This window comes from Pseudorca crassidens, chromosome 5, assembly GCF_039906515.1.
Source record: "Pseudorca crassidens isolate mPseCra1 chromosome 5, mPseCra1.hap1, whole genome shotgun sequence".
Classification (NCBI taxonomy): domain Eukaryota; kingdom Metazoa; phylum Chordata; class Mammalia; order Artiodactyla; family Delphinidae; genus Pseudorca; species Pseudorca crassidens.
In genome coordinates this window covers 77,879,206-77,895,821 of record NC_090300.1, presented here as the reverse complement: position 1 = coordinate 77,895,821, position 16,616 = coordinate 77,879,206, and the positions used below count along the sequence as shown (strand labels likewise).

Below are 16,616 nucleotides of genomic sequence, written 5' to 3'. Positions count from 1 at the left end.
CCCCTAGCCTAACACTGTCCAGCATTCATTTCTATTCATATTTCAGTACTCCTAAGTTACAGCAGAGAGTAAACATACTAACACAATTAAGAAGTAACTACAAATATCTTCTATATACTGAAAATGTATAGATTTGTGGCTATAACTACCTCTTATTCCCTAGTGCTTGCCTGGGTTGAGGCCAGCCCTACATTTACAGAGTAAACACTCACCACAGTAATCAAAAGAAATGAAAAAGGATTGGGAAAAAAAGGAGAAATGGAGAATTTACAGAGAAGTAAGAACAGATGCCTATAGGACTTTGTAATCATAACAAATGCTTGTGGAAGTTTCTATTTATGATAATCCCTAAAACCAACTGCCCAAAACTATCTGGAATACATATTAATAATTTATGAGGCCAGAAATTGCTACTTAATAATGTAAACTAAGTATATAAATAAAGAGTATGGGCTTTGAAAATAATAAAGCAAGTCTTTTTTTAAAAAACCTGGGGGCTTCCCTGGTGGCACAGTGGTTAAGAATCCGCCTGCCAATGCAGGGGACATGGGTTCGAGCCCTGGTCTGGGAAGATCCCACATGCCATGGAGCAACTAAGCCCATGTGCCACAACTACTGAGCCTGCACTCTAGAGCCCACGAGCCACAACTACTGAGCCCGTTCACCTAGAGCGGTGCTCTGCAACAAGAGAAGCCACCGCAATGAGAAGCCCACTCAACACAATGAAGAGTAGCCCCCACTCGCCGCAACTAGAGAAAGCCCGCACTCAGCAACAAAGACCCTATGCAGCCAACTAAATAAATTAAAAAAATAAAAATTAAAAAAATTAAAAATTAAAAAACCTGGAAAACTATAATATCAATAAAGATAAAATTAAGTGATAAGCATCTCCCAACTTAGGATAGCTTTGTCTGTCCTCTATCAGTCAGCAGCATCATACTAGTGTACTGACTGACAGAAAGGAAAACTTAGTGGGAAATTCTGAAGGCTATTAAAAATGTGACAGTCTGACATATTATTTGGACCTTTATAAAAACAGACAAGATTATAAACCCGCTCAGGCTAATATCTTATTGTCTCTGCTCCTCTATATCTCACCTCACAGCTGTGATGATAACAGCCCCCCCAAAAAGTGTGTACCACTGTATCTCATAGCTGTGACAAAATACTGGGAAATTAGTATACAATATAAATGAAATTTTATGGAGTACAGTTATCCTCCCAAATAGAACAGCAAGTGAGATGCGAGAAACCCCTCTCAAGCAGCTTTTACAGGTAAACTGAGGGAAGAATATAGTGAGTAGGTATACATTTGATAAGTACAATTGAATGCTAAAAACAATAGTAAAACAACAAAATAATTCGTCATTTACTTACAAGGAGTTCCTCTGCTGGCTTCTTCCATGGTTACCCTGACATAGGGCTTACTAAAGTCTACTTCAATTTCATCAGAAAAAGGCGCTGGCTGCCGTAAGCCCTTAAGAAGAGGAAAGTGAAGGAAAAGAAAAATTCAATGGTATAAACTAAAATACTCAAAAAATGGCAGCTTTAAAGAATAATCAGTTATTCAACATGCTGTGATTAAAATTTTTCCTAAAAGTTCATAACCTTAAAAAGAAAAAAGATAAAAGCATTCCAAAATGACAAGTGAAAGTTGCAACCTTTTACCAAATGGGCAAATCATGGCATGAAAGATAAATGTCTTGATGGTGATTTCACAATAGGACTGAGGAAGGTGGCTGAGAACCTAAGCACAGTCCCAACTAACTGGGTCCAGAATGACAGCTCCTCTGCCAGACGGCAGAACAGCCAACCCTGATCTATGTGATGAAATTGCCAAGGTTCACAAGTGCCTTTTCATACCACTTCAACTATGGGACTGGGAAGGCAAACAGCTGCCATGTGCTTTAAGTACAATCATCACTGTATAATGCTTTACACTGTAAATATGTTCTAATTCTCATTAACAGCCCTGTGAGGCAAGTAGTACAATAGTTAGTATCCTCAATTTAAAGATGAGGAAAATGAGATTCAGAGAAGTTATATGAATTGCATGCAATTACTCAGAGGCAATGCTGAAATAAAAATGTAGGTATGCTCTTTCCTCCTTAGAGGAAAGCCTTACTTAAGAGCTTTTGTTAAATCTATTCCTAAGTATTTTATTCTATTTGATGCTTTTGTAACTGTTTACTTAATTTTATTTTTGGATTGGTCCTTGCCAGTATATAGAAATGCAATTGATTTGTATGTGTGTATGTGTATCAGTGTGAGTAATTTCAGTTGACTCATCTCCTGTGGCTTTGTTAAACTCAATTATCAGTTCTAGCAGTTTGTTTGGTAGATTCCTTAGGACTGTCTACATATGAGATCATGTTGCCTATGAATAAAGACAGTTTACTCCTTTCCAATCTGGATGGCTTTAACTTCCTTTTATTACCCATTATTGCACTAGTAAACCTCTAGTACAATGCTGAATAGAGGCGGCAAAGACAAATATCCTTGCCTTGTTCCCAGTCTTAGGGGAGAAGCATGCAATCTTTCAACACTAAATTATTATCTTAGCTGTAGGTTTTTCTTAGATGCCCTTTATCAGGTTGAGAAATCTCTCTTCATTTTGTAGTTCACTGAGAGTTGTTTTTTTTTTTGGCTGTGCCATGAGGCTTATGAGATCTTAGTTCCCCGACCAGGGATCGAACCCAGGCCATGGCAGTGAAAGTGCCTGTGTTCGATCCCTGGTCGGGGAACTAAGGACCGCCAGGGAATTCCCTGTTGAGTTTTTTAATGAACGAACATTGGATTTTGTCACATGCCTTTTCTACATTATTGAAACAATCATATTTTGGTTTTGTCTTTTATTTTATTAATTATGGTGTATTAGATTAATTGATTTTAGAATGTTAAGCCAACCTTGCATTCCTGAGTGAAATTCTTCTTGGACACATTGTATAAATCTTTTTATATGTTCTTGGATTCAACTTGTTAATATATTGTTAAGGACTTTTGCATCTAAGTTTGTGAGGGATTTTGAACTATAATGTTCTTTTCTTGTGCTGTTTTTGCCTGTCTTTGCTATCTGGCCTCATAAAATTGGTTAGGAAATGTTCTCTCCTCTATTCTCTGAAAGTGGATAGGATTGATATTATTTCTTCCTTAAATGTCTGATAGAATTCACCAGTGAAGTCATTTGTGTCTGACTTTGTCTTTGTAGGAAGATTTTTTTAAAGACAATTCAATACTTTACTTGGCATAGGTCTATTCAGATTTTCTATCTTTTTCTTGGATCAGTTTTGGTAATTTGTCTCTTTCTAGGAATATGTCTATTTCATCTAAATTGTCACATTTTTTTGGCATGAAATTGTTCATAACATTCCCTTACAATTCCTTTAATTTCTGTTGGGCTATAGTGATGTTTACTTAGATTTTTAAATTACACATAGATCACATTGTGATTGGGCTAAATTCAGAAACTGGGAAGACATTGTTTTGTTTTGATTTCAGATAAGGATAGATTTTTAAAATAAGGCTTTAAAATTAAAATATATTTCTTTTAAAGAGCACTTATATAAGCTTAGTTTAAAATATGCTAAAGCTATAAGAAAAACATTTTAAGGAAATGTGTGTGTGTTATCCTTTTTTAGAACGTTTTTTAAAAAAGGTTAAGAATAGACCAAGGACACAAATGTGTGATTTTCTGAAGTTATTAGAAATTTACCTACAGATAAAATTAGAAAAAAACAATTTATCCTCTAGCAGTTAGTATGCAAAGAGTTGCCTAACAGTAATTTGTGTTTCTAAAAGTATATGCTAGTCACAAAATAATAGACATTCTATGATTCTATCTATACGAAGGTCAAAAACAGGCAAAGCTAATCTATGGTTAATAGAAGTCAGAGAACAAAGAAAACAAATCTGGGGAAAGAGGATACTGACTAGCAGGAGTGTGAGGGAGTCTTCTAGGTGTACCAGTGATTACATGGATGTATACATATATAAACATTTATTGAGCTGTACACTTAAGGTTTGTGCACTCTACTGTATGTAAGTTATACCTCAAGAAACAAATGCCATTCAGCCATAAAAAAGAATGCAGTACTGATACCTGCTACAACATGGATGAACCTTGAAAAAATTATGCTAAGTGAAAGAAGCCAGCCACAAAAGGCCACTTATTGTATGACTCCATTTATATGCAATGTCCAAGAATAGGAAAATTTACAGACAGAAAGTAGATTAGTGGTTACACTGGGATGGAAGGGTTGGGGAGAGATGGGGAGTGACTGCTGATGGGTACAGGGTTTCTCTCTGGAGTGATGAAAATGCTCTAAAATGTATCATGATGATGGTTGCACAAGTCTGTGAATATTCTGAAAACCACTGAATTGAACACTCTACGTGTGTATGTGAATTACAATGGTATATGAACTATATCTCAATGAAGTTGTTTATATATAAATATATTTATACATAATATAAAATGTATGAAACAAATAGAAAAAATTGTGCTTATAGTACATGTAGATAAAAGACAGCCTTACTGTGTTCTCTGAAATTTATTATCAATGGTGTGCTGGAGTCAGTTTTTAAATATTTACATATTTTGAGGGCTGGTAGTTTGAAATCAGCCACAGAAATCAGTAAATGCTATATATCAGAGGTTTGTTCCCCCCAGTTTATCAGGACACCACTGGTTATTCTGCATACTTAGAAAGAGATCAGTTCAGAGGTTATTACAGGGAGGAAGAAATGGATTTGTGGATTTTTCCGTTAATATTGAATAGAGAGAGTGATAGTTAAAAGATTCTGTGAAGGAAGAATAGGTAGGACATGGTAAAGAGAAAATATACTGTCACTTGAGAGAGGAGTTTATAATAACCGAGCTTTTGAACCGAAGAAAATAAGACTGTGGTACCATCAGCAGGAATAGAGAAGTTTTTTAAAAAGGAGTGGAGATCAAAGAAAATGAGAACTGACAGTCTTTGAATCTGGAGATTCAAATGACTATTGGAGACCTCCTAGAATATATTAGTGAAAGTCAGAACACCAGTGCCTTTAAGAAAATAGGAAGACAAGGAAACAGATTAGTAATAATCTCTCATTAGAGATGTATAGCCATAAAGGGAATGCGAAAAACAGAAAGGTACCTAGAGGGGACAGAAGGATCAAGTAGCAGGTTTTCTTAAAAGTTGAGGATATCTGTACATGTCTAAGACAAAGGAAAAGAAGCCGAAGAGATTGAAAATATCAAGAGAAGGAAAAAAACAGACAATTAAGGAAGGAAGAGTCTAGAAGAATGACAGGGAATGGCCTCAAAGGAGAGCAGGTTGGTCCTATAAGTAATTAGGATCACATTTTTCTGAAAGCAGAAGAAAGGAAAGGTGATAAAAGGATAATACTGGATGTAAAGGAGGAAGGATGTATATAAACTTACATTCTGATGCCATCAATTTTCTCAGTAGAGCAAAGAAGAAAGTGAAGTTCCCTATAAAGAACAGGGACTTTGGAATGAGACTGAAAACTTGAGGAAAGTACAAAATATTTAGAATAGCTGTTGTGGGAAATGTATATATTTGAGCATCAGCAAATGATTAATGGAACTCCTGAGCACTATATTCAGCCCAGATCAAGCTAGAAACTTTAATCTTTAGAAGGCCAAGTTAATAGGTCCAGGAGGAAAAACAAAGAATTAACAGAAATGGAAAGATCTAGGGTTAGGTCCTGGTGAATGGAAGGTAGGCAGAAGAGGGAAGAGAAGAGTTAAGGAAAAAGAGGTATCCAGACATTTCTCCAAAAAAGATATACTAATGGCCAAAAAACACATGAAAAGGTGCTCAGCAATATTAGGCATTATGGAAATGCAAATCAAAACCACAATGAGACCCTGCTTCACATCCACTAGGATGGCTAAAAGCAAAAAGACAGGCAACAGTGATGGCAAGGATGTGGAGAAATTGGAACCTCTGTACACTGCTGTGAATGTAAACTAGCACACAGCTTTGGAAAACAGTTCTTCAAAATGTTAAACAAAGGATATATATGACCTAGAAATTACACTCCTAGGTATATAAGCAAGAGAACTGAAAACATATCTTTAAAAAAAACCTTGTACATGAATAATAGAACATTATTCACAATAGCCAAAAAGCAGAAATAATCCAAATGTCCAACAACTGATGAATGGATAAACAAAGTAGTATGTCTATATGGATTCACCTATAAAAAGGAATGAAGTATTACTAAACACTACCACCTGGGTGGACCTTGAAAACATTGTGCTAAATAAAAGAAGCCAGAGACTTCCATGGTGGTCCAGTGGGTAAAACTCTGCGCTCCCAATGCAGGGGGCCCGGGTTCGATCCCTGTTCAGGAAACTATATCCCACATGCATGCAGCACCTAAGAGCCCACACGGCGCACCTAAGAGCCAGCAACTAAAACATCCCGCGTTGTGCAACTAAAAGATCCCACGTGCCACAAATAAGACCTTGCGCAGCCAAAATAAATAAATACATATTTAAGTAAGTAAATAAATAAAAGCCAGACATAAAAGGCCACGCATTGTGTGATTATATGAAATGTCCAGAATAGGCAAATCCCTAGAGAGAGAAAGTAGATTAGCAGTTGCCAGGGAGTAGAGGGAAGGGGGGAATGACGGAATGACTGCTAATAGGTACAGGGTTTCTTTTTGTGGTGATAAAAATGTTCTGGAATTAGTGGTGATGGTTGTACAACACTGTGAATTTTCAGTATTAAAACCACTGAATTGTACACTTTAAAATGATTAAAACGGTAAACTTTATGTATGTGAATTTTATCTAAATTTTAAGAGATACATTATGTATCCTATCTTTCATAACTCTGTTTCTTCAATCTTCCTTGTATACTGTGTACATTCCAAGGCAGAAGGCAAATGCAACTGTCCCTCCTGGCTAGAATTTGTGCTGAATCGATTCCTCCTAAGTATAGAGAATGAAACCTAAGGTTCATCAGCTAAAACAGATCAGCAAAATCTTTAACTCTCTAGAGCTGCCTCCAGTTAGAATGAGTAGTATTTTTTAAAACACCCTATTATTCTCTTCTCAGTTAGAGAACATTGTCTCTAAAAGCTGATGTTTATATAAAAGTAGGACTAAGTATTTCTACCTGTGTTCTCCTAAAACAAACCTCTTTCATTTTAACCTCCAAGGAATCCTATGGAATAATACTGCTTTCAAGTCTTTTGACTCTCTGGTAGCAAGGTATAAGTGAAAGGGCAAGGGTTTAGGACTTGTAAAAAACTTAGATCTAAATCCCAGCTCTATCACTTCATAGCTGTGAAATCACAGCAAGCTTCTACAGCTTTCATTTCACCTGCTATAAAATGGAAGATGAGACTTCCCTAGTGGCACAGTGGTTAAGAATCCTCCTGCCAATGCAAGGGACACGGGCTCTAGCCCTGGTCCGGGAAGATACCACATGCTGCAGAGCAACTAGGCCCGTGCACCACAACTACTGAGCCTGAGCTCTAGAGCCCGCGAGCCACAACTACTGATCCCGAGTGCCACAACTAGTGAAGCTCGTGCGCCTAGAGCCCGTGTGCCACACTACTGAAGCCCGCATACCTAGATCCCGTGCTCCGCAACAAGAGAAGCTACCGCAATGAGAAGCCTGCACACCATAACCAGAGAAAGCTGGTGCGCATCAACGAAGACCCAATGCAGCCAAAAATAAATTAAGTAATTTCTTAAAAAATGGAAGATAGTAATACCTGCTCCATAAGGTTGCTATGAGGATTAAATAAAATAGCATATGCAAAGTAACTAGCATAATGTTACACATACGAGTAGGCACTCAACAAATCTACATTAGCTCATTTTCTCTTCCATTCTATGGAACACAGGTTTCATTATACCAACAAAATTAACTAAATTGTATTAATCTAAAAGGTTAGCTTCTAAATGCTATATAAAGTTTCTAAGTCTATGCAAATTATAACTAATACTATTATAACTAAAACTTAAAACTTATAATGATCATCATCTCCCAAATTATGAATGAACTTCTGAATGCAATATTGCTTCCATAAAAACTTTCTCCTGGGCTTCCCTGGTGGCGCAGTGGTTGAGAGTCTGCCTGCCGATACAGGGCACACGGGTTCGTGCCCCGGTCCGGGAAGATCCCACATGCCGCGGAGCTGCTGGGCCCATGAGCCATGGCCGATGAGCCTGCGTGTCCGGAGCCTGTGCTCCGCAACAGGAGAGGCCACAACAGTGAGAGGCCTGCGTACCGCCAAAAAAAAAAAAACGAAAGAAAAAAAACTTTCTCCTGGTTATGTTCACATATATTAACTCACTACTCCTCAAAATTCTAGTGAAAGAGAAGAAGAGATTCTGGTGTCCTTACTAATAGGAAAGAGGAGGTAACTAAAATAATATAATACTAGAACTTGATATTGGCTTCCCTGTATGTATTCTATTTCCAAGGATTCGTAAGCATTTTTCAGCAAAAAGTTTCATAACGGCACAGAGAAACATTTCCCATTTACCCAAACATTCTGCACAAATGGTAACATGCCCTCCTGAGTTCCAAATTATTTCAATAATGCCAGGAAAAAGGCTCTAGATTCAAGAGGAATACGAGGTGGTGTGAGAAAGAAGGGATAAGGAACAGAGCAGAAAGAAAAAGAAAGACAATCATTCTCCCTGATTCCTGTTGCCATTTCAATGGATGTAAACAGTGAGCTCATCTATTTAACTATTTGGATGCCTCATAGACCTTCTAAGTTAAACCTGTACTAAACTCATCACCTTCCTCCTAAAACAGCTCTTCTTCCTCTATTTTTCATCTGAATGAGAAGCACCCCATCTACACAAACTACCTAAGGCTGAAACCTAGCAGTCATCCTTAACACCTCTCATCCTCTGCATCCTGATAATTTCCAAGAATTGTCTATTTCACTTCCTAAAAACTTAAAATTTGTCTTGTCCTCTCTGTATCTACTGCCTTAGTTTAATCCTTCATCATTTCTAACCTGGATCATTACAATAATCTCACAACTAGTCCTGTGGCTTCTGTCTATCCGTTTCAACTGTTCCTTTCCAAAGCAATCAGGATGATCTTCTAAATTGTATATCTGATCATATTACCTATAGGACAAAGTTCAAATTCCTTAGCACAGCATACAAGATCCTTCATGAGCAGGCCCTTGCTTTACCTTATCTATTGCAGATTCTTATTCTGAAGTTTAAGCTCCAGTAATGTTACTTGTAGTTTGCTAAACATACTATTATTTCACACTTCTGAAGTTGTACTCTATCTCTTGTCCATTTCTTGAATTCCTATTTAGCCTTCAAAGTTCAACTCTGAAATAATCTCCTCAATGAAGCTTTTCCAAAACCACTGTTCCCACCCCTCGGTCAAAGTTAATCTGTTGCTCCTCTAGAGGGTCACTGTACCTCTAACTTACTTCTATTTGGCCCTTTTCATACTGTATCTTAATTATTTGTCTCTTTCCCCTATTTGTCTATGAGCTTCTTAAGGGCAAGGCCACCCTTCCATCTTTGCAACTCAATGCATAGCAAATGACACACAGAGGTTCTCAATATATGTAGTTTGAAATGAGATTGTAAGATCTATCTCCATAAGCAGAACTTCGGCCAATTAACCTCAGAGTTTAAGTACTCTGTGACTTATTCATACATATGACAAATATTAAGATAGTCTAAATGTCTATTCTTTATAAATATTTCTGTGATCCTTTTGATTTTACCTTTAGAAACATCTGTTTCAGTAAATTCTTTATACTTATAGACAAACTAGCCATAAAGTTATCCCTTAATTTTTCCGCCTTAACTCTTTTCTCTCCCTTCATGCATTTTATCCTGACCTACCAACCCAGCTACCAAATACTTGGGGAGGTTGGGAGGAAATGGGGAGTGACTGCTAATGGGTATGGGGCTTCTTTTGGGGACAATAAAAATATTCTAAAACTGGCTGTGGTGATGGTAGCACAACTCTGTGAATATATTAAAAACCATTGAATTGTACAGTTTAGATGGGTGGATTTATGATCTCAGTAAAGCTATCATAAAAAAAAGAAAAAACCTTGTTCATTTTTGCTACAGAGTTGAAAGGGATTCAGAGATGGAAAGCACATGTGTACAGTGGAGATGACACACAAGTTTATTTAGCAGACACTCTTCATTAGAGTCAGTCCAGCCTGTTGGGTGAGTGAATCTTTGACCATTAGCCCATGTTAAATAGCCGGTGTGTACCAAAGAGGAATGTGAAATAGGTAGCAAGCCACTTAACTGATCTGTGACATGAATATATGAAGCAGAGTAACTTAAATCATTGAAATTCCTCAGATTCTAAGAACCAAGAAATTTAAGTCTTCTCAGAGCCCATTCCACTAAGATTGGCCTTCTTTGGTCTATTCGTGGCTTTGGTGATTGGCTCAGAGTATTACCTACTTGGTTATAACTTGTCCCTACTCCAAATAAGAGTGCTGAATTGGTGCCCACCACCATCCCCTTAACCTGAATTCTCTAAGAAACATTCAGAAATTAAAAATGCCCTGTTAGGGACTTCCCTGGTGGCACACTGGTTGAGAATCTGCCTGCCAATGCAGGGGACATGGGTTCAATCCCTGGTCCAGGAAGATCCCACATGCCGCGGAGCAACTAAGCCCGTACGCCACAACTACAGCCTGCGCTCTAGAGCCCGTGAGCCACAGCTACTGAAGCCCGCGCGCCTAGAGCCCGTGCTCCGAAACAAGAAAAGCCACCACAATGAGAAGCCCGCGCACCGCAACCAGAGAAAGCCCACACGCAGCAATAAAGACCCAAAGCAGCCAAAAAAAAGCCCTGTTTTGTTGACTGCTGAGTCATTTTCTGAGTTTACTTGCTGTAAAGAATAATGGCCCTCTAAGGATGTCTACATCTTATTTTCTAGAACCTGTGACTATGTTACATGGCAAAAGGGGCTTTGCAAATGTGATTAAAGGATTTTGAGATAGACAGATTATCCTGGATTAGCCAAGTATGTCCAACGTAATTACAAGGGTCTCTACAAGTGAATGAAGGAGGCAGGAGATTCAGAATCAGAAGGAGATGTGATGACAGAAGCAGTGGTCAGAATGTTGTGATTGCTGGCTGGCCCCTGAGCAAAGCAATACGGGCAACTTCTAGAAGCTGGAAAAGGCAAGGAAACAGTTTTTCCCCTAGAACCTCCAGCCCTAACAACACTTGATTTTAGCCTTTTAAGACCCATTTCAGCCTTGTGACCCCTAGAACTGTAAGATAATATATCTGTATTGTTTTAGGCCATTAAATTTGTGGTAATTTGTTACAACAGCAATAGAAAACTAATACACTTGCCCCCAACATAAACATCAATATCAGGCCTGAAGCATATACCTACTATTTGTGGAGTCCAGTTGCTTTTATTGCTCAAGATAGAATATTGTTTTATAACAACTAGTAATTGTGTCCGAGTAGAAATGTTTTTCCTTTTGGGTTATGAAGCTCCAAAAGTAACCAGTGGGAACTGCAGTTGGATCAATGGCTAATGGTCAATATAGGTACAAAACATACAGAAACATATAATTCTGTCACTGGGATTTTAAAACATGGATTTCATAACAACACTGTATATCAATAATAACTCCAACTGTGTATAAATATTCTTTGACATATTTTTTTTAGGGGAAGCTTCAGGAAGGGTACCAACCCAAGACAGGATGAGCCATTTGGAATGGGGTCTTTCATCAAAGGCTTGGAAGTGGTTAGGAAATACAAAGATATCATCCCAGAGATAAAGGAACATAAGGTAGGCAGTAATAGAAAAAGGTTCTCATCTAAGATATAACCAGTAATAGAGTGGAGGAGTGATATGAGAGAAAAGACAGTAAGACACAGAAAACTAAACACCATGAGATGATGCTAAGATCAGATCACTGCCTGGAGCTACAATTTCTCTGTTTCATTAGTTTGAATTTGATATTTTGCCTAATATATGTACAACCTCCAAATTTTCCTAACATTCTTTTTTCAATTCCAGTGTAAAGCTCTTACAACTGAGCTGTGAATTATAATCTGCATAAGAGTTCCAACAACTGGTGGAAAGTTACTATTCACACTTACTATTCATTCTTTCCATTATTTAAGAAGACTTGTAATGTTGATATTGTCAGTGTTATATCAGTTTCTACCCTCCTCCTGCCAGGTTAAGTGTTCAACAAAGAAATCTCTTCCTTACTTACAATTGCACAGCGTGGCATTTTTGAAGGAATTCCATCATCCTCTGCTGCCCCATTGGGTCCAGGTATCTCTTTCCTCCTCTTCCTCATGTTGACTTTGGCTGAATTCTGTGCATCCATCTTCTTCTAACTGGTGATAGGAAGTGAAAAAGAATTTTTGTCTCATTGGGGTGGGAAAAGCCTGTCACCAGTATTTCAGAGATGTTAATATGGAGGCACTTAGTATCAATTCCATAGCACACATTTCACAAAGATGAACCAATTGCAACCGGCAAAAACAGCAAAGCTTCACAAAACCCAGGCTCTAGTAGAAACAATGAAATGCCTCTCTGTGGAACAATGGCACAATTAATCACCTGGACCTTGTAAATTATTTCCCAACCAATACAGCCTGTATACCAACTGCTAATTTCATATCCTGACTGCATGCAAAAACCTGGAAGAACCTGGCTGAGAAAGTTAGTTATACAGACTTTCCACTGCTCTTACATCATATCTCTAGGACACCTAGAAGTATGACAGGTGCAAGGAAATGTGAAAGGTATGTCTTTGGTACAGACGGAGAAAAGAGCCTTTTTTTTTTTAAAGGATGGCCACCAGCGATTCCTGGTTTAACAAAGCATGGATTTCTTAACTCTAAATGCTCTGTATATTTCAGAGACCACTTCTCCAGGATGAGAGCTATGAAAATTGTAGAGTAAGTGTACTTGTATCTTTTAAATGTCTTTCCTCTTCCTTTTTCAATTCATTTCCCCTCCCTTTTTCAGAGTCTTAGCACCTTAAGCTTGCTCAGAGTCCCCAACTACTAAAACCCCACCCAGGCTTCTCCTTCCCCCAAGGAAAAACTTATTATTGTCTCATTTAGCAGAAAGTGTCTAGCAACTAACTATTACAGAAAAGTTCTGAATATTTGATGTTTCATGTTTAGATGTTGGCTTGTGCTACACCTCCAATCCCCTACAAGGATATCTGCATTTTTCTTAGGTAACATAATTTGCACAAATAAATTAATTTCTTGATAATGATGAAATTTTAGATATCAGCCAGAAATTGGAGATAGAGGAACTTCAATGATCAACTGCCATCTCTGCCCAAGACGTGGTACAGTGAAAGGTGGAAAAAAGATCCTTAGAGCAGAAGCAGAAAACAAAACAAAATACTAGACAGAATGAGGACTTTCTACTCTGCCTCACTGCCTCTAATAAGCCCTCCAGAATACATGTTTATCTAAACAATCGCAATTGTGCCTTTCTTTCTTTCCTCTGGTTAAATTAAATTCCAAGTGGCAATGTGATAAGATCGACAAGAAACCTAACTTAATTCTTAGAGACTGAAAGAAACACCCCATGAGTCATGGCTAAGTATTAGGCTGGTATGAAAAAATGTCAGAATCTAAAGTGAAAGATGACCACCACCCAGAAACTTCCTTTCATCACATATTCAATTAAAATTAAAATGTCTCTTCATCACAAATTAAAATAAAATGAAACGAGGGTACTGTATATTTAACAAGCTTTTCCAGTAATGATGATCAGAGATTTTCTTCATTATTTTTATTAATTATTCTTTTGAAATATCCAGAGGTCAGATTTACTACTCCCATCTCAATGGTCTGAGAGGCCTGCTAAGAATGCCTAATCAGTTCAGTTAATGACTGTTTCTAATTTGCATACAACAGGACTTTGCTGCAAATATCTGTTAAATTCTCAGAGTAGGTAGACAAAATCCATTATGAGAAATATAATCAGCAATCTGGTGTCAGGTAGCTCAAGGTCAGGCAGTCAATAATATTGAGTATTTATTGTACACAAGGTATTATAACATAATTTTAAAAGTAAAAGTTATTTTCTCAAGAAGCCTTCAATCAAGGTGAGGAAACCACATGTTTATGATTAAAAAATGCTCCTTAGGATTGCAAAACCATTGGGGGAAAGTTTGTTTAGGAACAGTTTCAAAGTAAATATCTCCCTATCAATGACTTATTAATTACAAAGTAAAAAGAGTTACCTTCAAAGTGAAAAAAATCTGAATTGGGAGATTGGGATTGACATATATACACCAATATGTATAAAATGGATAACTAATAAGAACCTGCTGTATAAAATAAATAAATAAAATTTTTTAATGTACACTATTAATAATGTAAAAAAAAGTGAAAAAAATCTCTCAGCTAAGTAATTAAAGCTAATTAACATCACCAATAATGCCTCCTGATGTGAGGCACTGAGGATACATCATCTGCCAAAAATGCATAACCTGTATGGCTTTATGAGGAACAATCAGACAAACCTCAACTAAAGGACATTCTACAAAACAACAAGGCTGTATTCTTCAAAAAAATGTCTATCATGAAAAACAATGAAAGGCTGAGGGACTGTTCCAGGTTAAAAGAAACCAAAGAAATGACAACTAAATGTAATGCATAATTCTAGATTGGGGGAGAAACTGTTATAAAGGATAGTTATTAGGACAATCAGTAAAATTAAAATATGGATTCTGTATCAGATAATAATATATATCAATGTTAAAATAAACTTCCTTAAGTTGATCATTATACTGTTATATAAAAGACTGTCATTGTTTTTTTTTGTTGTTGTTTTGTTTTTTTGTTTTACAAAAGTTTATTCTTAAATGTACAATAGGTTCCAAGACAACACTTCATTCTAGTTATAGGTGGCAACAGATGTTATGGCAGGGAATCCAGATGTTTAATCCAGATGTTTAAACAGGAATGGAACTAAGGATCATCATTGCCTCAGGCACAAGGAACAGCTTACTTTTTGCCAGATTTCTTAATTCCACCTGTGGCCAGGGGGCCTTTCCCCAGGCCTTCGCTTTTAGCTCCTCAAATTTCTTTTGCTCCTCCTTCTGTTTCTGCTTGAATGCCTTATCTTCCTCGTCCATCTCCTTGGCTTGCTTCTTGGGCTGCTTCAGGGGCTTCTTGCCACCTTCGCAGCCCAACATGGCACCTGCCACCCCTTCCCCAGACCCTGCCACCGGATGCCTGTCATTGTTTTTTTATGCTGAAGTATCTAGGGATAAAGGGTTATGATCTCTGCAACTTAACCTCAGCAAAAAAAAAAAAAAAAGAAAAAGAAAAATGTGTATATTATATTACATTTAAAAAGGTAAAACAATATGGCAAAATGTTATCAATGTATGAAGCTGAGTCAGGCACAAAGGAGTTCATTTTAATATTCTTGCAACTTTTCTAAAGGCTTTACTTTTTATTTTTAAGTAAAAAGTTTACTTTTAAAAATGTTCAAGGGCTTCCCTGGTGGCGCAGTGGTTGAGAGTACGCCTGCTGATGCAAGGGACACGGGTTCGTGCCTCGGTCCGGGAAGATCCCACATGCCGCGGAGCGGCTGGGCCCATGAGCCATGGCCGCTGAGCCTAAGCGTCCGGAGCCTGTGCTCCGCAACGGGAGAGGCCACAACAGTGAGAGGCCCACGTGTCACAAAAGAAAAAAAAATAGTTCAATAAACATTTTCTACACAGATAGGCCCTCATCTAAGGTTGTCTTTTGGGGTCTCCAGAAACAGATTTCCTCTCCTTCCTAAATCTTTGAATCAGTGTAGATGATACATATATTCCAAGAAGTATGTTTTAGGAATCTAAATGTGTTGGAAGAAAGTAAGATAATAACAGCAAATTCATAATAATGACTTTTTTTTTTCAATATTACCAGTGCCAGGCACTGTGCTAGGTACTTTATATACATTATTCTCATTTAACCCATATAACCTGAGAAGCAGGTATTTTTAGTCCCAATTTACAAGTGTGAAAACTAAGGTTCAGGGAGGTTAAGCAACCTATCCAGAGATCACACAGCTAGTAAATGAGAAAGCCAGAATACTGTCTCCCAGAAATTCACAGATTTTTTAAAGAAGCTGTCTCATCATTACTGCTGCTTCCCTCAATCAAGAACATTTTTTCCACAGCATGGGTTCCTGAAGTTTTTGTAAACTTAAGTCAGACCAGCCTACCTGAACAGTGGAACAAAAGGTCACAGTCACTTAAAGGTAAACAAGGTCCCAGCACCAATCAAATAGAACTGACATGGCTATTGGCCTGATTCCAAAGTTGCCTGATTTGTCAGCTGTACAGATCTTTCCTACTGGAAAAGTTTTGCTAGGATTTCCTGATAAGCTTTCAACGTAAGCAAAAAAGAATTAATTCTCTGCTCATCTCTCTTCTGACATTACAAATAGGTGGTGCTTAAGTCACCTGTACTTTTCATTCATGATACAAAATAGAGTTTTAAGGATGCCAAAATAAAAAGGGAATAAATGTCATGTCATATTCTCACCAGTTACTTTCCATGACTTCAAGTTAAAATTCCTTAAAGTTTAATAGAAAAATACTTAACACATCCAAAGACA

The 16,616-nt window shown here is 37.5% G+C and overlaps 1 protein-coding gene and 1 pseudogene across 2 annotated transcripts in view; both read right to left on the bottom strand.

Annotated features, from left to right (window-relative positions):
• Nucleotides 1–16,616, bottom strand: part of PCYT1A (phosphate cytidylyltransferase 1A, choline) — a 44,404-nt gene that overhangs the window by 14,951 nt on the left and 12,837 nt on the right. For both annotated transcript variants that reach the window (XM_067738560.1, XM_067738561.1), the window contains exons 2-3: nucleotides 12,238–12,364; nucleotides 1,378–1,477 (exon numbers count right to left, since the gene is read on the bottom strand). In XM_067738560.1, coding sequence (XP_067594661.1) covers nucleotides 1,378–1,477; nucleotides 12,238–12,354 — 217 coding nt within the window. In that variant the 5' untranslated portion in view covers nucleotides 12,355–12,364. The remainder of the gene's footprint in view (nucleotides 1–1,377; nucleotides 1,478–12,237; nucleotides 12,365–16,616) is intronic.
• LOC137224498 (translation machinery-associated protein 7-like) lies at nucleotides 14,812–15,213 on the bottom strand (annotated as a pseudogene).